At 36.2% G+C, this 25,083-nt stretch overlaps 1 protein-coding gene across 5 annotated transcripts in view; it reads left to right on the top strand.

Annotated features, from left to right (window-relative positions):
- The window catches only part of thbs2b (thrombospondin 2b), a 55,253-nt gene extending 30,376 nt beyond the window's left edge, over positions 1 to 24,877 (top strand). For all 5 annotated transcript variants that reach the window (XM_073918572.1, XM_073918571.1, XM_073918570.1 and 2 more), the window contains 17 exons: positions 1,639 to 1,850; positions 2,240 to 2,474; positions 4,133 to 4,303; positions 4,387 to 4,563; positions 6,946 to 7,119; positions 7,599 to 7,726; positions 9,609 to 9,761; positions 9,885 to 10,103; positions 12,113 to 12,220; positions 12,328 to 12,487; positions 14,858 to 14,976; positions 15,048 to 15,282; positions 18,962 to 19,189; positions 19,272 to 19,543; positions 19,697 to 19,794; positions 20,896 to 21,035; positions 21,119 to 24,877. In XM_073918572.1, the coding sequence (XP_073774673.1) occupies positions 1,639 to 1,850; positions 2,240 to 2,474; positions 4,133 to 4,303; positions 4,387 to 4,563; positions 6,946 to 7,119; positions 7,599 to 7,726; positions 9,609 to 9,761; positions 9,885 to 10,103; positions 12,113 to 12,220; positions 12,328 to 12,487; positions 14,858 to 14,976; positions 15,048 to 15,282; positions 18,962 to 19,189; positions 19,272 to 19,543; positions 19,697 to 19,794; positions 20,896 to 21,035; positions 21,119 to 21,126 (2,837 nt within the window). In that variant the 3' untranslated portion in view covers positions 21,127 to 24,877. The remainder of the gene's footprint in view (positions 1 to 1,638; positions 1,851 to 2,239; positions 2,475 to 4,132; positions 4,304 to 4,386; positions 4,564 to 6,945; positions 7,120 to 7,598; positions 7,727 to 9,608; positions 9,762 to 9,884; positions 10,104 to 12,112; positions 12,221 to 12,327; positions 12,488 to 14,857; positions 14,977 to 15,047; positions 15,283 to 18,961; positions 19,190 to 19,271; positions 19,544 to 19,696; positions 19,795 to 20,895; positions 21,036 to 21,118) is intronic.
- The last annotated feature ends 206 nt before the right edge of the window (positions 24,878 to 25,083 follow it).

The raw sequence follows: 25,083 nt of genomic DNA on the forward strand, positions 1-25,083 counted from the left end.
TGCAATATACAGTTGAAGTCAGAAATATTAGCCCCCCTGTTTTTTTCCCTCAATTTCTGTTTAACAGAGAAATTTTTTCAACACATTTTTAAACAATAGTTTTAGTAACTCATTTCTAATAACTGATTTATTATTTCTGATATTTTTCGAGTCACTTCTATACAGCTTAAAGTGAAATTTAAAGGCTTAACTAGGTTATTAGGTTAACTTGGAAGGTTGGAATACTAAGGTAAGTTATTGTATAACGATGGTCTGTTTTGTAGACTATCAAAAATATATATCATTTAAAGGGGCTAATCATTTTGACTTTTTTAAAAACTGTTTTTATTCTAGCCGAAAAAAACAAAAAAAACAAATAAGACTTTCTCCAGACAAAAAATATTATTAGACATACTGTGAAAATTTCCTTGATCTGTTAACCATCATTTGGGAAATATTTAAAAAAGAAAACAAAATTCAAAGGGGGACTAATAATTCTGACCTCTGTATATATAATTCTGTATATCGCAGAAAAACAAAATATCACAATGTCCGATCTGTGGGTCTATCAAAAAAATGCTTTGTTTGTTTGAGCATCTTCACCAAGCGGACACAACACTGGCTTTACTAAATCTTTAATTTAACACTTATTACTGGTTCAGCTGACTAATGATTGATACTGTCTTTTATATCAATATATTTTATTTGTATTGGTAAGATTTAAGAAGTTTTATGCTCACACGTGCTGGGTTTATTTGATTACAGTTGTACTATGAACGATTAATACAGTTTTAAATAACTGTTAAATACACTTGAATGGTGATGTATTATTGTTTTCATGCATTAATGGAAATTTATGCTTTTTTGAGAAGTTAAAGATAAGTAAAACAATTTTTAACAACGTAAAATTCATTTAAATTTAAGTGATTCAAGTGTAACTTTAATTTTAAAATATACCCCACTAGATTCTTAGCAAAATAGTTATTTATAAAGATTGGAGGAACAAAGAGAATATTAACTTATTAGGACTTAAATGCCAGTATGTTTTTTCACTCAAAATCATTTTTTGACAGATAAAATGATTAATTCTTCACATACACAATTCCATATACATGATTTTGTAGACAAACATAAAAAGTATTTCTTGATTCAAAAACATTAAACAGCTGAAAGAAGTAAAAGGTCACAGCTGTCCAAACACTGGCAAATAAAAGTGATTGAATACATGAAAAACCTGACACATCAACCCTGTAAAGTAGTATTTTGTTCATACCAAGAACGATTAGCTCTTAAACCAATGTATGATTAAAGGGATTTTTTTACCCACCATTTACTCACTTCCAAGAGGTTTCAACCCTTAATGAATAATACTGCATTCTATATCTTAAACTGATAAATTTATAATTAAAACCTTATCTTTTACTAAGCTGTGCGATTGTTAATAATATTTATTTTTATATTGATGGCAGAGATCCGAGAAGATGTTAATAACATTTACATCCATCATTAAACATTCTCCCCGGCCTAGATCGTGTGGCGGGGATTGTGTGTTCTGAAACGTGTGTGGGTCTGTAGGTTTGCAGCTGGATATATCTCACTTATCTTGGTTCATTAATCCAATTTCTATGTTTGCTTCACATTTCTGCTGTCTTTCCCTAGTGGAGGCGAATAAAGTCAGTGAGAGCGCAGAGTTTGTGGAGGTTCCTTCTTCAATCGCCACCAATGTAATTGGACAGAATACAGACGTTCCAGCAACCAGCTCATCAGAACTGATGTGTGAACGCTCTTGTGAAGAACTGGCCAACCTTTTCCAGGAGCTCAAGGGTCTCAGAGTTGTCGTCAGCAACCTCATAGATGGCCTGCAGAAAGTGGTGAGTCCTCTTGTGGGTGTTTTTAATGCATCCACATATAAATCGTGCAAAATTGACTCTGAGAAGAGAATATTTACTCATACAGCATATCATATTGTCGATGTTAACCAAATTTGTCAGATGTTTAAAAAACCTGAGCTCACTAGTGAGGCCATTTATATTTGTGGGCACACGAACAGGATAGTCGGACCATAATTTTGTATTTGCCCACATAACTGTGGCAGGAATGTGAGCTCAGTAAATCACTGTGTCAGACGCTTTCACTTGGAAAACATCTAAAGTTCTCAATGCATGGAGATTTATGGTTCTGTTTGAATGTGTGGAAAGCCTGAATGACGCAGCATGAAGATAGACAGCTGTTTAATTCATTTCAAAACAATTTTTTTTAGACAGAAGAAAACACGGCAATGAAGGAGGCGCTAAACAAGATGCAAAGTCTTTCAGAGCAGAGTATGTGTTGGCAAGATGGTCGTATGTTTGAGGACAAGGAGGACTGGATTGTGGATAGCTGTACTAAATGTACCTGCCAAGAAGGAAAAGTTGTTTGTCGACAGATCACTTGTCCTCCAGTGGCATGTGCCAATCCATCCTTCATCGATGGCGAATGCTGTCCAGTTTGTCTTCGTAAGTGCATGCAAATGCTTTTGTTTTGTTTTTTTCTGAACTATGTTTTGGTAACCAAAACTTAAATTATGTATTGTTATAAAAAAATATATATAAATATAATTGATGTAATGATAATGATAAAAAAAAAAAACGTATATGACTCTTTAGAGAATAAAACTCCTGTTTCCCAGTATTGGGTTGCAGCTGGAAGGGTTCATTTTGGTGTGGCGACCCCTGATGAATAAAGGGTCTAAGATGAAGGAAAATGAATGAATGAACGAATGAATAAAATACTAATGTTTTCAATTCAGAAAAATGATGACAACAAATGGAGAAATTTGTTATTTTCTGACATATTTTCATTAAAATAAAGATCTAAATGACAATTTGTTTTTTAATTTGGAAAAAATTTTATCAGACTTTTATAGAATAATTAGCTAATAATATTTTACACATATTTTACAATAATATTTTAACTGATACCTAATTTATGCTGTAAATCCAGAGCAATTAAACTTACTATTTATCAAGGAATCATGAAATATTGTATCATGGTTTCCCTAAAATGGGGCTTCATTTTGAGTACGAATGTCTTTGAGATCTTTGAAACACTTTATTTTTTCGCATTTCATATACCAAAAAAAAATTTAGTAATGTATTCTAAATAAAAAAGTCATGTCATAAGAAATATGAATAACTCAGTTTTGACAAATTTTAATCAGAACCTCATAATTCAAAGGTGACAAGGAGTTTCTTAACCAAATTAGTGTATAACAATGATTTCTGAAAGATCATCAGATGCTGAAAACTATTAATAATCTCTAAAATTCATCTTCTATTGCGAGAATAGATGTAATGGTTGTCAGGGTTCATACACATTTTTACTACAAAAATTCCATGACTTTTCCTAGACTTTTAAGTCAATTTCCATGACCTAATGTTTAATGTAATGTCTACATATACGTGGCAATTCATAAGAAACGTTAAAATTTATTACAACAATTTATTTTTATATCTATGTAAAATAGATGATGCTTACAAAGCACTAATGATCTGAGAGCATGTTTTTGGCCAAGAAAAGAAAAGTAAAACATCTAACCTCCATTCCAATATACAGATATTTGTCAAACAAATTTTAGATAATCTTAATAGTTTGTTAAACTAGTAATAGTAGGTAAAACTAATTCTATTGCAAAGTCACGCTCACACTGCACTTTTTGCTCCGATAGACTTCCATGCAAATGTGGCAGACCAGAAAAACAAGCTTTTGCATTTCACTGCATTCGAAAGTTCAAGCTTGGTAAATTCTTACCTGCGAAATCACATCAGGGGATTGTGTTAGACCAATAGAAGATAATTTAAGATTAGAAATTTAAAATATGGAGCAATTGCTCACTTTTATGAACGTCTAATCATATTGTTTTATACGACTTTTGCAAGCACAAGCTCACAAGACAAAAATGTCTGATAAACAACTAAATGTAAATGTAATTTTCATATCTTTTCCAAAACATTGTTGGTTTTTCTGTGCCATGTCAAAATTCCATAACTTTTCCGGGTTTTTTCATGACCGTATGAACCCTGGGTTAGAATGGTGTTTAATTTTTTAAAGTGCCAAAATCAGTAAACAAATCATTTGTACATTTCCTAATGATGTATTATACATCTCCATGTAGCAATGGACAGTGAGGACGGCTGGTCTCCTTGGTCAGAATGGACTCAATGCACAGTCACATGTGGAAGTGGGACTCAACAAAGGGGGCGCTCTTGTGACGACACAAGCAACACATGTTCTGGCCCATCGATTCAGACACGCAAGTGCAGTTTGGGAAAGTGTGACCGCAGAGGTACATACACACTTTTTGTGTGTGAAGGCTGGCTGTCAGTTATTGTAGCACTCTTACAGTAACTTTGCGTTTTACATTTGCAGTTCGTCAGGATGGTGGCTGGAGCTTGTGGTCTCCCTGGTCATCCTGCTCAGTAACATGTGGGGAAGGACTGATCACACGTATCCGTCACTGCAATGCTCCTGTTCCACAAAGAGGTGGCAAAGACTGTGAAGGTGAAGGACGAGAGACACAGAGCTGCCACACAGATCCCTGTCCCAGTGAGTATTGCTAGCCAGTAAAGAAACAATTATCGTTGTCAGTTCATTTAAAGATGCAGTATGTAAGTTTGAAACCCAGCGGTTGAACTAAGTATTGCATTCCTGGTTCAAAACAAACTCAAGCACAAGTTGCCAGATTGAGGAACAACAAGAGCGAGTCTAACAATCGAGCATAAAGGCTGATTTAAATCGTGTTTTATATAAAAGCAACGGTACACGACAGTAGGCTTTTAAGGAAACTGGCATTAAATCAGTGTCAAACAATTAGAGTCACAAAATAATGTAGAGTGATATTACAGACTATGGTTTTATCAAATCTGTAAATCGAACAAAATATTAAACTAATAAAAATTATACATAATATAAAAACAAAAAGTAATTACAAAAACACAGCAAATTCACAATAATACCCAAGCCACCTTATACAATTACAATCATTTCATACTAAATAACTACTAATAATAATTATTATAGTACTAAGAACAGCAAAGTTTTTCTTGGGATGCCTCAAACCAGCTTCAAATTCAAAAAGAAACATGACCTTATTTTTCTGGTAAATATGACACCTCGTTTGATTTATGATGTGGCTTCAAAAGATTGAGCTATAAATATTACAGCTTGACGGAATAGTTATAAGCCTAAAATTTTACCTCCAAAGTCACATTTAACCATGTCCTAACTTGCTGTGTCTGTGCTTTTTCACAAAAGTTGCAATCGAAAAAAATGTTTTTGTACTTGTTTAAAGTATATCCATTATTCCCTTGACACTTGCGCTTGTTAGCTCATTGCATTTATGGTTATTGGTGAGTTCAGTGTTGTTGTTGTTGTTTGAAACAAACAGTGGCCCAGTTCTTCACTGGCATCTTTGGGACAAAAACAGTAGTGCAAAAAAGATTCAAAACTCATGTGCATGCAGCTCATACATTGTATGCACAGTTAGGAAAATCAGGCTGCAAACAGTATCCAGATTTAACAATAATTGCAAATTTCAGTTGTACTACTTATGGATTACTTGGCCTGGGCAAAAATTTTTTGACAATTATTATGTGCAAATCCATTTCTGGTAAAACCCCAGCACATGCTTTCAGATGGAGCAGCACTTACTACACAGAGTCATAGTAAACTGAGAAGCAATGCAAAATTGTATTCATAATCTAAATCAGCCTAATCAGGCAATAATTCCATCGAGATAGTCATTCTGGGATAATGAGAGCTGTTTGCATAGCTTCGCACTGAACTATGGCTCTGTATAATGGAAAATAGCATAAATACAGTAATAACATAACATGTTTTTACTCCAAACTTACTTCATAACTTCAGACGAGTGTTTAAAATAAATCCTTCTGTGAGATGATTCTGTATTCATGTGATATTAATTATGTTGAATCAATGATGTAGCTAAATCCTGTTTATAATGCAATGCTATGGGGATTTCCTGAATTTCTTCTCTGTGGGTGTTTGGAGTTAAAGTGCAAGAGCGCCCCCAGGCCTTAAGAGAAAATTTACTACTGATCACAGGACCGTGCTTCCCTTAAAAAATTTGCATTTTTTGACTGTCACAGCAAATTCACTGACTTAAGCTTAAATCACTGTGTTATGGCATTTCAAAAAATGTAACGCTGTTAAACATTAACTTGACAGCCCTACAAAATTTAATGCTCAACCTCCAATTGAGCCCAACCACAAACATGCTCATATAGAAACCATCTCGTCCACCCGTCTGGGATGATGATGTCATCCGTTCCAGGACTTATATTATCATCGGCGATGTTACACATATTTGGTCAAGTTCTTCATTTCAGGATTATGCTGAATATACTTATGAGATGCCCAATGAATTCTTGGCCATTTCTGGTTTTTGGATGTTCAGAAATGTGCAGTTTCAGTGAACAGCAATGCCAGAAAAGGGAGAGCTATGTGCACATTGCCTACTTATTCCAGGCGTTTATGTGTTATTTCCACATTAGCAGGGAATGTGCTAGCACACAGATTGCCATATTGGATTGCATAACATAACATGTGGTTCAAAATGAAACGCATGCTAATGCCTACCTAAAAATGGAATTTGCCTAGTTTAATTAGTTGTTTTCATGACTTCAGTATTAGTTCTTTGAAGTCAGCTCTACCACTGCTTTGTTTTCTATTAAAATTGCGTAAGTAGAACAACGGCAAATATAAAAGTAAATAACAACCAGTTTAATGCAAAACAAAACTAAATAACAAGCAGGTGAATTTTGTCACAGTCAAGTAAATTCTACATTATGCAGTAATACAGATGTTTATTTCATAAGGTCACAAAACAGAGTTATTTTGAAAAGATTTATGAACCAAAAATTTGGGCTAGGATATCTAACGCTATGTTGTGTCTGTTTGTCCATTTAGTTGATGGTGGCTGGGGCCCATGGTCTCCGTGGGCAGCATGTTCAGCTACATGTGGAGGGGGCCTGAAGAGTCGTGTCAGAGAGTGTAACAGCCCTGAACCGCAGCATGGAGGAAGGAAGTGTCTTGGAGACTCCATTGAAAATGAAGTATGCAACCGACTGGAGTGTCCTATTGGTAAGAAAAACATTTCCCGTTCAACTTTTTAGAAATGTTCTATTATTCACTAGTGTTAGAGATTAAATTTAAATAAGACAAAATGTTTTATGTCAAAATGAGTGCTCTTTTGGTGACACGGTGGATCAGTAGTTAGCACTGTCACCTCACAGCAAGAAGGTTGCTAATTCGAGTCCTGGCTGGATCAGTTGGCATTTCTGTGTGGAGTTTGCCTGTTATCCCTGTGTCAGTGTGTATTTGCTCTGGGTGCTCTAGTTTCCCTAACAGTCTTGGTGAATTTAATAAACTAGATTGGCTGTAGTGTATGTGTGTGAATGAGTGTATATGGATGTTTCCCAGTACTGGGTTGCAGCTGGAAGGGCTTCCGCTGTGTAAAACATATGCTGGATAAGTTGACGGTTCATTCTGCTGTGGGACCCCTAATGAATAAAGGTACTAAGCTGAAAGAAAAAAAATGAGTGCTCTTTTGATTTTTACAGATGGCTGCCTTTCCAACCCATGCTTCTCTGGAGTCGAGTGTAACACAGCTTCTGATGGATCCTGGGAATGTGGACCCTGCCCAAATGGTTATCGGGGCAATGGAACTTCCTGTGAAGATGTCAACGAGGTGAGCAATCTGACTAATAAGATCAAAATATGGTTTTGAACAAAGCTGTAATCCTAAAGACAGTTTTAGATAGCAGTCCAAAACACTTAAAGGGATAGTTCACTGAAAATGTAAAATCCTGTCATCATTTACTCATCCTCTACTTGTTCTGGTAGCTCTTTATTTTGATGGTCCAGTATTAGTAGACTGTTTGCTTAATATATGTTGACTCTGCTGCTAAACAGACATTTAACTGACTATAAGAAACTTTGTACTTGTCAACTTACACTAAGCCTAACCCCAACCTAACAGTCTACTTATAATCTAATAAGAAGTAGTTGGCATGTATATGCAATGCAATTTAAAAAAAAAAAACTATTAAAATAAAGTGTGACCATAAAAACACACCATGAAAGTGTGCTTTCTTCTGTTGAGCACACAAGAAGATATTTTGAAGAATGATGGAAACAACTTTAATAGTATTTCTTTTGTCTGGCTACCAGATTCCAACATCATTCTGAATATTCTCTTTTGTATTTGTGCACACTTCATTAAAGCCACAAAAAGATATATGTTCATAAGTTAGCAGTAATTTTGTTCAAATTTTATGTAATTTAATGAAAAATGTGTGTGCTATGGCAGGTTTTTAGATGCTGGGTGGTACACACTCATAAAAAAACCCTCAGTATTACAATTGGCTTACTAAAATGCAGTCACATCTGAAGATCAAATAAGGACTTTAAAATTATTGCCAGTAGAGTAATGATGCATGAAACAGCTCACACACAACTCATTTAGCCACATTTTAATACCCCCCTGCTTACTTATGCAGCAGACTTTATGCCATGATTAAGGATGTGCCACATAGCAAAATATATCTGGCCCACACAATCAGCTTTTGCTTGACCCTCATCGCAATGACTTACAGTACATGACTGGACCAAGTTCTATCTTCCAGACAAGGGCCAAACATGCACCATATCTGGGCAAAGTCTTAGCCAGGTTAATAACTGGGCCAGATATGTTGGTGTGTCATGACTGCCATGAAATTGGTAAACCCATGAATCATTGCGCTTTAGGCATGCTATAGGTGTGCCTTTTTACAAAGCAACCTGATTGGTCAATTTTTTTTTTTTTTTTTTTTTTGAAAATAATATTTAAATGTGGGTCAAGATTGGCCAAACTTACATGACCCACATATCAAATTATTAACATCTGGGCCAAACAGTACATTTTACACCTGTCCCAAGTATTGTGTGCCGTCTTAAAGACAGTGCCACCTCTTCCAAACCAGAGCCATATTTGGCCCACATGCTGTATGCCAGTCCTGGATGAATGCCTGCTGTGCCAGATTTATGCCAAATCTGGGCCAAAATTGTTTGCTCTCTGGGGTGAATCATTGTAAAGATGTATGATTTGTTCAGAAATAATTAAACAGGGCACATACTAATGTATGAGAAAATTGAATTACACATTTATTGTTTTTTTTTTTTACCTGAAAACCTCTTATCATGGTCTCTTAGTGTTTCATACAGTATATTTTAATAAGTACAGGTCAGAATAAGAATGCTGTTTCATGTCACATAAACATATCTGTTACACTGAATAAGGATAAAGCACTATTTTGCCCATATTTTGACATTTTGCTTTTCACAGACACACCAAATTACGCACTTTAACTGCATTTAATTAGCCTTCTCTGCATATCAAATTACTTTCCCAAATAAATCTGTTACGTACACTTAAATATCTTTGATTCGTCTGCATAGCAATGCTTGCTACCATGGCAATGAGCTCAGCAAGAGCAAGAATGCATCAGTATGTATTCAATCTGACAACCCTGATCTTTATACCACTTTTCTTTTCTCTTGCTATATTTTCGTTTGTGGTGTGCACTGTTCAGTGTAATATGGTGTCAGATCTATGTCATAAAGTGGGTGGCCTACAGCAGTGTGTGAACACAGACCCCGGATTCCACTGTCTCCCCTGCCCCCCTCGCTACAAAGGGACTCAGCCCTACGGCATGGGAGTGGAGTCAGCTAAAACCAACAAACAGGTCAGTACCACACACATCACCTCACATACCGAATAATTTACGTCCAGGTCTCCTGGTTCTGGTTCACATATATTTAAACAGACAAGGTTTCAGTATCTGTTTTTTTTTTTTACTCATGAATAGGTTTGTGAACCCTACAACCCCTGCAAAGACAACAGCCACAGCTGTCACAAGTTTGCTGAATGCATCTTCCTCAGTCACTTCACTGACCCCATGTACAAGTGTGAGTGCCGGATTGGTTATGCTGGAGACGGCATCATCTGTGGTGAGGATTTTGATCTGGATGGATGGCCCAACCAGGATCTTGTGTGTGGAGCAAATGCCACCTATCATTGCAAAAAGGTATTACATTACTCAGTGGCCCTATCCACCTTGTATTAAAATGTTTTTTATGGCCCGTTTGAACTAAGTGGTATGGTACAGTATAGTATGGTACAATTTGGTATGCTTTTATGGCCATTTCCACTATCAAAAGGTAAAGCAAACCATACCACTTTTTGGGTACCCATTCGAAAGGGTACCTAACACAACAAAAGGATCCAGACACGCAGCTGAACGCTTTTACAGGTATTAATCACTAGCTTGTGCACAAGCCAGGAGAATGAAAACACAGGAAGTGCCACTTTTAAATACACAGCCAAGACATTACACAGTAATAATATATACATATAACAATGAGCCATGGACGACCCGAGCTCAAACAAACCTTGTCAAACATGACATGGTCTTGTTGAACAGCCACAAAGCCAAGAAGAAGAGCAATTTACTCTGTGCCCCGTAGTTGTTTACAAGGCAGTCTAAAGCACAAGTGGTTTCACTTTCTCCAGAGGGCTTACTGCACGTCTATTTTTGAAATAACAAACTTCTTGAGCTGATGATAATAACGGGCGCGTGATTATTGAAGTTCTTCTGAAATCCTTTTTAGAAACTGACAAACGTGAGAAAGAAGCACAAAAAATCAAAGGAGAAGCCATAGTGACAGGAGTGATGGTTGTGCGGCCAAGTGTTTGAGATATATATCTCTTACTCCTGCTTCAAAACCATGGTGAAGTTATTAGTACTGCAATAAATCCATGTAATAGCCTTTTCTGTCTCTAACAGTGTATTTTCTAATCGTCAGTGCCATAGACAATATCAGTGCTTTTTGTTCATCAAGTTTATTCAAATTTTGCTCTTCACTAAATTCAAGAACTTCTTGATTTGATGCCTATCCATATCCAAACAAATCAGCACCATTAAATTCCACTTTCTAACATGTATCGAAAATATGTTAGTAAGTGTATAATCGAGAACAGTTATATAGTGATGATTATCGTAATCATTTCATCGCCCATCCCTTTACTTAGGACCAGATGTCAGTTTAATCGGACAAATGTAGATAATATTCTAATATTTTGAAGTCATTATACTTTCTAAAGCAGTGTTCTCTGCATTGGTTCATTGTTTTTTGTTTTAATTTAATGCAAGCCAGACCGAAAGGTTTAGCTGTTGACTGCTATGAGAAGGTTTCTAGGGGATATAAAATGGAAAGAAATATTGTTTTACCTTAATAAACCCCAAAGGACAATGGCATCAAGTCAGGCAGGGGGCCCAATGGCCGTGAACTAGAGGAATGTTTTGATTTGGCCCAGTGTTTATTGTCTATTGTGCCGTTTGGAATCGTATATTTTATATCCTTTAAATGTCTTTGTGCTGAAGTGTTTTGCCAAAGGGAGAGAGAGCAGAAGTAATAATTACATCATTCTTCTCCTGTGATGGATAATTGCTTGATTATGTCATGATACACCGTGGAGAAAAACCAGGACCAGAATCTGCAAGACATCATAGATCTGAAGCTCGAGAAGCAGAGAGAGCCAAGCGAGAAAGCAATAAAGGATAAAATATGTGCGCGTAACAAATAAAGGAAAATGCCGGTAATGTGTAGAATGAAGAATTGAGAACTGAAGGAGTTTGAAAGTGCTCTATTTGGGTGATTTGATGTGGTTCATTTGTTATGAATAACTATTAGTGTCAGATGATTTCTGTAGAAAGGTCTGATTCACACTGCACACATAATGTGAAGCAGTACTGTGGTAGACAGGGCCTGAAAATGATGACTTAATGCAAAATATTTAATAAAGTATCTTAAATATAATTCTCAAAAAATGTATGTATGTATATGCTGCTGTTTAAAGGTTTAAACTGCAAGACTCCATTTAGTTTAGTTTGTTAAACTATATTACAAAATATTATTATCACAAACCATTGACAAAAATGCGAATAATATTACAAAAATTCAGAGTTTTTGGCAGCCAGTATACTTCAAACATTTGTAACAATCACAAGAATCACACAGTTGACTTTATTTGCAGGACAACTGCCCGACTTTACCCAACTCAGGCCAGGAGGACTTTGACAATGATGGACAAGGAGATGCTTGTGATAAAGACGATGATAACGATGAAATTGTGGATGAAAGGGTAAGGCAGATTTCTGGCATTTATAAACTGTGTAATGCTACTGATAGAAATACTGAATGTGTGCTGTATATATAGAGCATGAAATATGATTGATCAATTTCTACCAGGACAACTGTCCCTTGATGTACAACCCCAGACAATATGACTATGATAAGGATGATGTTGGAGACCGCTGTGATAACTGCCCGTATGAACACAACCCCGCTCAGACAGACACAGACAACAATGGAGAAGGAGACGCCTGCTCTGTTGATATGGATGGAGATGGTACTAAAAATATTTTTATTGTCTTTATAAATCCTTTTGAGCAGGGTTTAAAATCAATGATGACTTTTAGCAAATATGGCAACAAAATGAAGAAAAGGTTCAAATTTGGGTTTCTATATGTTTAATTTATATTAAATCTTAAACAATTTATTGCAATTTTGGAAAAGTATTTATTTATTTGTTTGTTAGCACTTAACATTTTTCATTTATTAACCTTCATTATCATTAACATTTAGGGCTCTATTTTAACAATCTAGGTGCAAAGTCTAAAGCGCAGGGCGCAAAAGCATTAAGGACAAGTCTGAATCCACTTTTGCTGTTTTAATGATAGAGAAATATGCTCTGCGCCCCAGAAACAAGGTCTAACAGGGTTGTGCTTATTTTATTAATGAGTTCTGAGTGTGTTTTGAGCATAATGTTCGTAAAACAAATCAAAGTCTCATCTCCCGTTCCCTTTGGATGGATAAACTGAACTAGAGTGAAACAGATGGTCAGTTAAACAAACCATCTGCAGCACGAGGATAAAGAACGAGCCTCCTCCATTCGGCCTCTTTGCTTTCTCTTTACTTTTACTCTTACCTTTTTTTTCATGGATAAAGAAACAGAGTTGTGTGCACTCCATTAAAGACATCCATTAGCCTTCATATTTAATTTTGTTTGTTAAGCACAAAAAATAGTTTAAAACTATTTCTAAATTCAGTTTTAATTTCCAGCAAATTAATAAATGAACAATAATAACAAAGTGTGCTCAAAAAGTTATAGTTATATCCAAACACACGACCTGTTTTTAAACGTGACAGATGGACAGATCTTTTTAATAAAACAAATACAAATATGCATATAATAAACAATACTGCTAATATTAATAACATTATACAAATGCAAATTGTCAAGAATAAACTGAAAAAGCCCCCCGTGATGAGGCATGGAGGTAGTTTTTTTTATATTAATGTAGAAAATAATAATTTTTGGAAAATTTTAATTCTTTAATTGTTTTTGTATGTAAAGATATTTGTGTATTGCTATACATCCTGTGTGTATTAAGCAATGTGTAACTGTTTGAACCTATAGGCGCATAACTAACGTGCTCTTCGCTGGACCTACTGTACTTTTAGTTGGTCAATGATGCAGTCTATTTCAGTTTTTCAAAATAGCAACGCACCAACAATGCGCCTTAATACACCTCTATTTTAGACCAGCACACCCATCAGTCCACAAGCTGGTGCAAATGGATTTGCTATTTAAACCATGTGGTGCAAAACTTGAAAAGTAGAGTTGCACTGGTCTAAAAATAGAAACAAATTCCGCCAAACATTTCTGCGTCTTATTGTGCTGGGTGTATGATATGATTAATGGCAAAATATGATATGTAAGAAAAATGGTGTCAATTCTCTTAAAATGTTTCATTTTTTGATAAAAAAAATATTGAAATTTGAAATATATTTTAAATAAAGCTAAACGTCTATGTTTGGCCTAAATTAGAAGAGATAAAAGTGTTTATTTCTATCGACTATGTAAACAGATTTATAGAAATCTTAAGTAGTCAAATAATTACACTTCTTATTTAGTAACTAAATTACTTTTCAGACAAAGTTATTTGAAGAAATTTAAATACAAATTTATAATGTAATCAGTAAATATTTACTTTTTTTAAATAAACTTATCCAACTTATCTATTTAGTATTCTCGCTATTTTAAGCAATTGGTTGAAGCAGTGGTTCTCAAACCTTTTTCATCAAGTACCACCTCAGAAAAGACTTGCCTCTCCAAGTACCACCATAATGAGCAATATTGAAATACAGCAGTGTAGTAGGCCCAATTAAGCAGCTACAGCATTGCACAGTTTAAAAACGAGGCAGATTCATTCCTATTATTAAAAATGTTTATTATTGTCTGCCACTTTAAACATTATAAATAGTTTGAACATTGCCACTATACTCTTATAATAAAAATGAAACATCAACATTAAAATTAAAATATGCTTTTAAAAGTTAAAAATAAAAGGTTACTGTTCTTAAAATATGTAAAGTACTAACATTTAGTAGCCAATTCATTGACACCTGGAAATGTTGCCTAGACCTCAGAAATGTAGATTATGGGTCATCATATTAATATATAAATAATTTTTGATAAATTTTGAAATATATGTAGCATGTACTTATGACATATTTGATTCCTCCATGTACCACAATGGGAAGCCCGCGTAACACTAGTGGTACATGAACCACAGTTTGAGAACCATTATGTTAAAGTTTTTGAGCTGATAGATGCAGTTATTACTGTAATGATAAGTTGTAAAGTATTAAAATGTGACTCTATGTAATACAATTTATTTTTCAATAAATATTTTCTATTCTCTTTTACTCTTAGAAATTCTGAATGAGCGAGACAACTGCCCTCTCATTTATAACACTGACCAGAAAGACACAGATTTAGATGGCGTTGGAGACCAGTGTGACAACTGCCCATTAGTCCACAACCCACAACAGGTCTGGAGGAAAGTACTTTTGCAGCTTCTTAATTCATGTTTTAAGAAAGTTACCAATTGTTCTTTTTGCAGACGGATTCAGATAACGATCTAGTAGGAGACCAGTGTGATAACAATCAGGACATAGATGAAGATGGACATCAAAATAACATGGATAACTGCCCATACATACCCAACGCTAACCAAGCTGACCACGACGGAGATGGGAAAGGAGATGCTTGTGATTTTGATGATGATAATGACGGCATTCCTGATGACCGAGATAACTGCAGACTAGTTCCAAACAAAGACCAAGAGGACTCTGATGGTAAAAACACTTACATTTTTACTACATTAAGACAGGCACTCTGATGGGATTTTTATAGTACTGAAATAATTATCATTTGTAATTTCTTATGGGGGTGACATGGTGGCTCAGTGGTTAGCACTGTCACCTCACAGCAAAAAGGTCACTGGTTCGAGTCCCGGCTGGCCCAGTTGGCATTTCTGTGTGGAGTTTGCATGTTGTCCCCATGTTTGCATGGGTTTCCTCTCGGTGTTACGGTTTCTCCCACAGTCCAAAGACATGCGCCATAAGTGAATTGAAGAACATACTGAAATTAAACATTTCAATTAAATGTTTTAAATTAATAAGATATTTTTTTAAATGTGCATACTGTCACATGACGTATAGAAGGCAATGCAGAGACATCAGTGAGAAAATGAAGGCGAAGGCAGATTCTGCTTGACCAGTGTATTCAGCATTGAATTCCACTGTTAAAAATGTGACTGTTTATGTTTTTATCGTAGTAAGTTATGATTAAAACAATTATACTGCATTTGTTAATATAATGGGCGGTGCAGTAGGTAGTGCTATCGCCTAACAGCAAGAAGGTCGCTGGTTCGAGCCTCGGCTGGGTCAGTTGGCGTTTCTGTGTGGAGTTTGCATGATCTCCCTGTGTTTGCGTGGGTTTCCTCAGGGTGCTCCGGTTTCCCCCACAATCCAAAGACATGCGGTACAGGTCAATTGGGTAGGCTAAATTGTCTGTAGTATAAATGAGTGTGCATGGATGTTTCCCAGAGATGGGTTGCAGCTGGAAGGGCATCCGAAAGAGAATCTGAAAATGTTCAAGTGGTCTCATTTCCCATTTTTCTATAGCTGTATACTGTAAACACTCAACGGCCACTTTATTAGGTACACCTGTCCAACTGCTCGTTAATGCAAATCTGCCAATCACATGGCTGCAACTCCATTTACTACATAGACATGGTCAAGATGATCTGCTGCAGTTCAAATCGAGCATCAGAATGGGAAAGAAAGGTGATTTAAGTGACTTTGAAGGGTTTACAGGGTTTACAGAGAATGGTCTGAAAAAGAGAAAATATCCAATGAGTGGCAGTTCCATAAGTGCCTTGTTGATGTCAAAGGTCAGAGGAGAATGGCCAGACTGGTTCCAGATGATAAAAAAGGAGAAAAGCAACAGAATTCAAATAACCACTCATTATAAGCGAGGATATGCAGAAGAGCATCTCTGAACATGCAACATGTTGAACATTGCGGTGGATGGGCTACAGCAGCAGAAGACCACACAGGTTGCCAATCCTGTCAGCTAAGAACAAGAAACTGAGGCTACAATTCACACAGGCTCACCAAAATTGGACAATAGAAGATTGGAAAAACGGAAAAAAGCCTGGTCTGATGAGTCTCGATTTTCGCTGTGACATTTGAATGGTAGGGTCAGAATTTGGCGTCAACTTCTTGTATGCATGGATCCATCCCGCCTTGTATCAACGGTTCAGGCTGGTGGCGGTGGTGTAATGGTGTGAGGGATATTTTCTTGGCACACTTTGGGACATTAGTGCCAATTGAGCATTGTGTCAACGCCACAGCCTACCTGAGTATTGTTGCTGACCATGTCCATATCATTATGACCACAGTGTACCCATCTTCTAATGGCTATTTCCAGCAGGATAGTCCGCCATGTTATAAACCGTGAAGCATCTCAGACTGGTTTCTTGACCATGACAATAAATTCACTGTACTCAAATGGCCTCCACAGTCACCAGATCTCAATCCAATAGAGCACCTTTTAGATGTGGTGAAAAGGAAGATTTGCATCATGGATGTGCAGCTGACACATCTGCAGCAACTGCCTGATGCAGTCATGTCAGTGTGGATCAAAATCTCTAAGGAATATTTCCAATACCTTGTTGAATCCATGTCACAAAGGATTAAGGCAGCTCTGAAGGCAAAAGCAGTCCAGCCCGGTACTGGTAAGGTGTACCTAATAAAGTGGCCAGTGAGTGTATGTGCACATGCATTTAAAATAAAAGTATTTAAGTTTTGGAAGGCTACAAAAATGTGCTGTTTCACTCCAGAGTAAAGAATGTGTCGAAATAATGATGTGTCTAATTATTGATATATGGCGCTGAAGCATCAATGTGAACATTTGTTCTCCAGATTATCAGAGAACTCGATAAACAACTTCCAGAACTTTCCTCTGGGCTCCTCTCGCACCTGTTTGTCTTAATACACAACCCAGCATTTAATTTTTGCGTCTGTTGTTTTGGACATCGTTCATATTTCCTATGAGGGTCGTCCAAGAACCTGTCCCATAAAAAAAGAAAATCAAAGACGAGGCACGAATAGCAGGCAGATAAGAAACACGTACATTTTTCACTGGCATCAGAAATGTTGAAGATTTGCATCCCGGGGTAGTACTTTGCGTCTTTTTGTGTTTTATGAGGTATTTTAAACACAGATATACGCAGCTTGACATTAAGCCTGAATGGTATAATGGTGGAACGAGCTCTGTGTTGTCAGGCCATACTCACTGCTTGGGTTTTCTTTTATAAAGTGGATTTGAAATTTAAGTGGGGTGAAATTTGCCTTGGCATTCCAACGGGTGTTCATTTCAGCGGCCCTCTGAACTCCAAGTGCTAGTTGAAGCTGTCACGGTCTATGGGGAGATTGGAGATCTTTGAGGTTTTGTTGGCTTACAGAGACAATCCCGAAGCTTTGGGAAAAGCCATTGTTTTCCAGGTTTCCAAAAGGAAAAGTACCTCTTGGCTACGACTGCACTGTGTTGCCAGTAGTTCGCAGATCAAATGATTGAATGTTTTGAAGCTTAGATTCGAATTTTCTAGGTCAGTGGTTTTGGAGTATTTTATGAAGTGATTGTACCGATAGTCTAAACACGAAGAGTGTATACTGCTTCATATGGACTACTAAGCTCATAATGATTTATTAATTTGCTATTTTAACTACTTTTAACTGCACAAGCTACAAACATTAATGTTTAAGTGCAACTACATGCCCAAAAATGTAATAGTGAAAGTATGCGGAGAAAAGCAAGATCTTTATCATATTATCCTTTTAATGGATATAGATTTGACCCATATGGCCATTCTAGGTAGAAATACACAGAACTTTTTTATGTTTTTTTAAATTTTAATAAACTTTTATTAGAATAACATATATAGACACATTTAGGAATGTTCTGGATGCTATAGTTACTAATAAGTTATATAGGCGACAAGGTGGCTCAGTGGTTAGCACTGCCACCTCACAGCAAGAAGGTCGCTGGTTCAAGTTCCAGATGGGTTAGTTGGAATTTCATGTTCTCCGTGGTCATGTGGGTTTCCTCTGGGTGCTCCAGTTTCCCCCACCCTCCAAAGACATGCGCTATAGGTGAATTGAATAAACTAAATTGGCCATAATTTATGTTTGTGAATGAGTGTATGGGTGTTTCCCAGTACTGTGTTGCATTTGGAAGGGCATTCGCTGTTTAAAACATGTGCTGGATAAGTTGGCAGTTCATTCTGCTGTGTTGACCCTTGATGAATAAAGGGTCTAAACTGAAGGAAAATTATTGAATGAATGAATGAATGAATGAATGAATGATATAATTTAAAAACCTTTGCAGTTCTAGTGTTAAAATGATGTAAATGTGACCGCAACATACACTGTATATCAACATGTTAAACATTCCTGTGTTTTCTTGCAGGTGATGGTCGAGGTGAGGCCTGCGAGAATGATTTCGACAATGACAATGTGCCAGATATCTTTGACGCCTGTCCAGAAAACAGCGGCATCAGTGTCACAGACTTCCGGAAGTTTCAGATGGTTCACCTCGACCCCAAAGGAACCACGCAGATCGATCCCAACTGGGTGGTCCGAAACCAGGGCAAAGAGCTTGTGCAGACGGCCAACTCCGACCCTGGCATTGCAGTGGGTGAGTGAGATCCAATGCAAACATTTCCATACATAAAGAGGTACAAAAAATTTCTAGATCATGATCATGTTTTTCTCTACAGGATTTGATGAGTTCAGTGCCGTGGATTTCAGCGGGACCTTCTACGTGAACACAGACAGGGATGATGACTATGCTGGTTTTGTGTTTGGATACCAGTCTAGCCGGCGTTTTTATGTAGTCATGTGGAAACAGATCACACAGACGTACTGGGAAGAAAAGCCGTCGAAGGCGTTTGGCATTTCTGGCGTTTCTCTGAAGGTGGTCAACTCCACCACAGGCACGGGGGAAATTCTACGCAATGCTTTATGGCACACAGGCAACACTAAGCATCAGGTGAAACTCTCTCTTCACTTTTATTAATCCTGACGGGTTTCACTTTTCGTGCCATTGCTAACAGTAAACTGTCCAATAAACAGCTTTGATTCATGGCAGCGCTATCTGTGTTGGTGGTTAAAATGATGGATGGTTTTACTGTGCATTGTTTAGGTGCGCACTCTATGGCATGACCCGAAGAATATTGGCTGGAAAGACTTCACTGCGTACCGCTGGCATCTTATCCACAGACCCAAGACTGGCTTCATAAGGTATACAACCAGACTTTATCTCGTTTTAACTATTCAATTCCAAGACACATATTTTAATTATTATAATATAATAAAATAAAATTATATGGAAATTAATATACAGTAGTAGTCAGAAAAAAAACGTAATTATTACCCCCCTGTTAATTCTTTCCCCAATTTTTGTTTAACAGAGAGAAGATTTTTTCAATACATATCTAATCATAATAGTTATAATAACTCATTTCTAATAACTGATTTATTTTATCTTTGTCATGATGACAGTAAATAATATTTTACTAGATATTTTTCCAGAAACCTCTATACAGCTTAAAGTGACATTCAAAGGCTTAACTAGGTTAATTAGGTTTACTAGGCAGGTTAGGGTAATTAGGTAAGTTATTGTATAACGATGGTTTGTTCTGTAGATTATCTAAAAAATTGCTTTAAGGGGCCAATAATTATTAACTTAAGATTGTTTTTAAAAAATTAAAACTGCTTTAATTCTAGCCGAAAAACAACAAATAAGACTTTCTCTAGAAGAAAAAAATATAATCAAACATGCTGTGAAAATGTATCATTTGGGAAATATTTAAAAAAGAAAAAAATCAAAGGGGTTAAATAATTCTGATTTCAACTGTATATGTTTTATTAAAAACAGTATCAATATAGTTTATAGAGAATGTATTACTTAAGTCTGTATCAGTAATATTGTTAATATAATGTATTATTTAATATCATAAACATTAGTTGATTGGAAAAGTTATTGGTAATATTGTATACAATGTGTAAATTGGTTTTGTAATACAATATAGTAAAAAAATAATATACAATGTGTATATTTTAAAATTACATTAATAGTAATTAGTCATTGTGTATGAAATATAATATATTATATGACATTAAATGTTTCTGATGCAAATTGAAACAATATTTTTTTTGTTTTTTTATTGATGCATATTAGTCAGAGAGCCACAGCACCGAATAAAAAACAATTAGCTCACATTTTCTTCAAGCAATACAATAATCTTGCATTTAGAACTGTATAAAAACACAAATAAAAGATAAATAAATATATAAAAATCATATAAATGTCATTTATCAAACAAATCCGTTTTCCCCCAGAGTTGTTGTGTATGAAGGCAAGCAGATCATGGCAGACTCAGGTCCTGTTTATGACAAGACGTTTGCAGGTGGACGACTCGGGTTATTTGTTTTCTCCCAGGAGGCCGTTTTCTTCTCTGACCTCAAATATGAATGCAGAGGTAGACTTCTTTACACAGCAAAAACTTTCAATATCCTGCCGTCTTTCTTTTTCCATTATTGAGATTTGTCTTTCTTTTTGCAGATAACTGAGTGTAAATGGGGAACAAAGTCTCCTGTCAAAGACTTTTTTGATCAAAGCAGAACTGAATCAATGTAGAGCCTCAGAAAAAGAAGATAAAAAGACTTTCTACAATACGGGGAAATTCGAATCGACAGAAAAGAAGTGAATTTACCTTCAGCTGGACATATATAAAGAGAAACAAATGTTTGGTCAGCATTGCTTTAGATTCACAGTTAATATTTGCACAAATAATCTTTGTAATGCCACAATAGCTATGTTTCCATCCAAAGATGCAAATTTAATTTTCATACAAAACTGAAATATTGCATGTAACATTTGCGAATAAATCAAAATTGTCACTTCCTGATAATCTAGTACCAATAATCAGAAAGAAAATTGGAAATTGCTGCATTCAACACAGGCTCATTGGAAGTATGTGTTCAGGGCTTTATTTTTGAGAACCGGTAAATATGTGCCCGCAGGTACATAATGGCTAAAAAAAACAAATGCCATGGTGTAGTACCTCTGACTGCTCAGTATGGATGGCTTTTTCAGTGTGACTGGTTGGCTCGGTAGCTCACCGCAAATGGCATCAGATTTGGAACAAGAACTGGACTGGACTAGACTGGGGTATGAGTCCAGCAAAGGACGGTTCCAGTAACCAGGTAAAATGAAACCAAAAAAGCAGTGTAAAATTCTGGTAAAAGTATGTGGCCGTAGCTTTTCTACTGTTCTAGTTTGTTTTTGAAAACACTGTCAGTTGGAGGAAGGGGTGGGTCGTTGCGTCAGTCGATATCAAGCTGATTTTATTTATTTATGTTATTTGGCAGGGACAGTGTACATTAATTAGCATTGATGGAAATGCACCAGAATTATGCCGCAGTCACACTAGAGTTTGAGCTTGCGAAATTCTGTCGTAAAAAGGGGATTAAACAAGATGATTTGACATTTTAAAAAATATATTTCTGTCCAGAGAGGTCATGTTTTGATCCTCAATTGGTCTTACGCAGCTAACTGATGTGATTTTGCAGGTCAGAGTTCACCAAGCTTTAACTTTGCAACGCAGTGAACTGCGAAACTTGTTGCACAAGCTAGCATTTCCAGTCTGATGCATTCGCGTGCATATGAATGGAAGTCTATGGGGAGAAAAGTGCAGTGTGACCGCAGCTTCAGCCAAAAGGCTATTTTTCATTAATTGTCCCTGGACAGATGTTAAAATTTTCGCCCTAAAAGCAATACAAAATTATAAAATGAATTAAGCATAACTAAAAAGCACTAAAATTGACATAATTTAATAGATCCTAATACATTTTATGTATATAAACAAAATAAACTAAAACACCAATGAATTATACACAAAAACCCGACCAGCTACTTTCTCATACGCACACGAGAAGAATGTTGAGATTGTCAGAAATGCACGCAGTCTATAGGGGAAATTTATGAAAAAATGGCATGTATAAGAAAACGTGCCCCTGTAATGTATTTTAGATTGTCAAGAATGTTCACAGCAACCTCTGGTGGATTTGTGAAAAACAAAAAATGCAAGCACATGTAGCCCAGGGTACATATTTATTGGTTGTCAAAAATGTAGCCCTGGGCATATATCTCCAGTGAGCCTGGGTTGGTTGTGTTAGGAGAAAAAATCTGGGCTTTTTTTCTTATTTTATAATTTTCTCAGAAGATGAAGAAGAAGCACAATAAATGCGTGGTGGTCCTGGGAGCTAATAATGCCAAACCACTTTGATGGCAGACTTTAGACTTTTTGGAATTTTAGAAGTAACAAAACAACATTTCAGATATTTTACAATGTGGTTGTTCCACTGGTTTGTCCCCCATGCCCAATTTTATCATCACATGATCTGTTAAAAGATCATGTCATGATCATAATCTGTCCGACAGCTAGCTCTCTACAACTCTTTCATGGTTGCCCACTTAAGCCAAGCAGGGCTGCGCCCGGTCAGTACCTGGATGGGATACCCAACACAATCTCACGGCAATTCGTAACTTTTTCATTTAGTGGCTAATTCGTATGAATTCGTACGATCTAATTCGTACAATTTAGTACAATTTGCTTATCCCCCAATGACGGTTGGGGTTAGGGGTGGGGTCAGGTGCCACGCCTCCTTTTTAAAATCGTACCATTTCGTACGACTGAACTCGTACGAATTCGTACGAATTAGCCACAAAACTGGCAAAACGTAAAATACTTACGTTTTCTCGTGAGATCAGGCTGGGATATCCACATGGGAAAGCTAGGTTGCTGCGGGAAGTGGTGTTAGTGAGACCAGAAGGGGGTGCTCAACCTGCGGTCTGTGTCTGTCCTAATGCCCCAATATTTTGATGGAGGCTCTATACTGCTCAGTGAGCGCTGTCTTTTGGATGAGACATTAAACCGAGGTCCTGACTCTCTGTAGTCGTTAAAAATCCCAGAATGTCCTTCGAAAAGGAGTAGGGGTTTAACCCCAGTCATCTCGGCCAAATTTAGCCATTGGCCTCTGTCCATCATGGCCTCTTAATCAACCCCATATCATAATTGGCTTCATCACTCTGTCTCCTCTCCACCAATCAGTATAGCGCTTTGAGTATCCAGAAAAGCACAATATAAATGTAAGAAATTATTATTATCATTCATTATTATTATTATTAAAACTAATTCACCCTTTTATAATGCACATGCTGGAAAATATTTAGTAATTCAGATTTCATAGTCAAAGATTTATCCTACTCAGTTTTGCATGTAAGTTTTTATGAACATTTTCAAAATTTACAGTATGCACTTCTTGGCATTTCTATTAAGCATTTTTTAATGTGATAATCCAAAGTGCACATAAAAATAGGTAGATGGAAACATAGCTAATGAGTCCTGCCATCTTGAAAAATAAACCTCAAGACTCTTTAGTGTTCAGGGTTTGTTGTTTTCATTTCAGTTCATTTATACGTCTTTCACGTTTGTCATTGGAGAACATTTTTGTTGCTTTTTATGTTTGTCGCAAGCGTTTAGGGGAGATGTATTATATTCAGACCTTTTCTATTGTCTACTGTAACTTATTTGTCTATTTTTCTGATTATTAGTTAGCATTTCTTTGTATTGTATCTCTTGCTGCCGAATTGTAAATACTTATTTATTTGTTTACATTGACACTTTTTTTTTTCAAATGAGGTATAAAAAGGATGTTTTTGCAAATGTTATCAGACAGAATTTTCGTCATTGGCCGTTACTGTGTCTACACAAAGTGAATGTGACAAGAAGAGCTGTAATGCAGTATATTTCCGAAGTATCAAGGTGTTTCTTTTATTAAATTACAGAGTGTGCATGAGTAACCAATGCTCGCCGTCAGTGACTCCAGCAGCAGAGACTTAATTTACTTGCTCTTATACTGTAGGTACAATGGTGACAAACCAGGGTTGTGATCTCAGTAACTCAGTTTCTAGGTCACTGTAACTTGGCTACAAAACCAGCTATTTTTCACTCTGCCATCAGCCTCTTTATATTCATTAGGAAGAAGTGCCATTTGGAAATGCCAGTGAGAGATTTAATTTAAATGTCACATTTTATGAGCTGTTAAGGTAATATTTACTATACTTTCATTTACAGATATTTCATGGAGCACTTCATTAGATTCATGGTTCATTTACAGTATGTGGCTGGCTGCTAATCACATTTTTAGGTATCATACTTGTTTGTATTAACTGACAAACAATTGTTTTTATATTTTCTCACTCCTATGCATTTTCAGTTGTGATGTAATAACTTCTGTCAATAAAATTGTATACACAGACTCGACTGATGATTTGTCAAACAGTTAAAAGGTAACCTAGGGTAAATATTTTAGGTCTATTTAGGTCTTTTTAGATTTGAAATATGGTAAACCATTTTCATACTCAGGACTTTGGGGGCAAAATAATTTGGGGCCCCTAAGCAATTCCAGGCATGGGGCCCCAGCATTGTTGAAAAAAATAATAAATTATTTATTTAAAATATA

Source organism: Danio rerio, chromosome 12 (assembly GCF_049306965.1).
Source record: "Danio rerio strain Tuebingen ecotype United States chromosome 12, GRCz12tu, whole genome shotgun sequence".
Taxonomy (NCBI): Eukaryota; Metazoa; Chordata; class Actinopteri; order Cypriniformes; family Danionidae; genus Danio; species Danio rerio.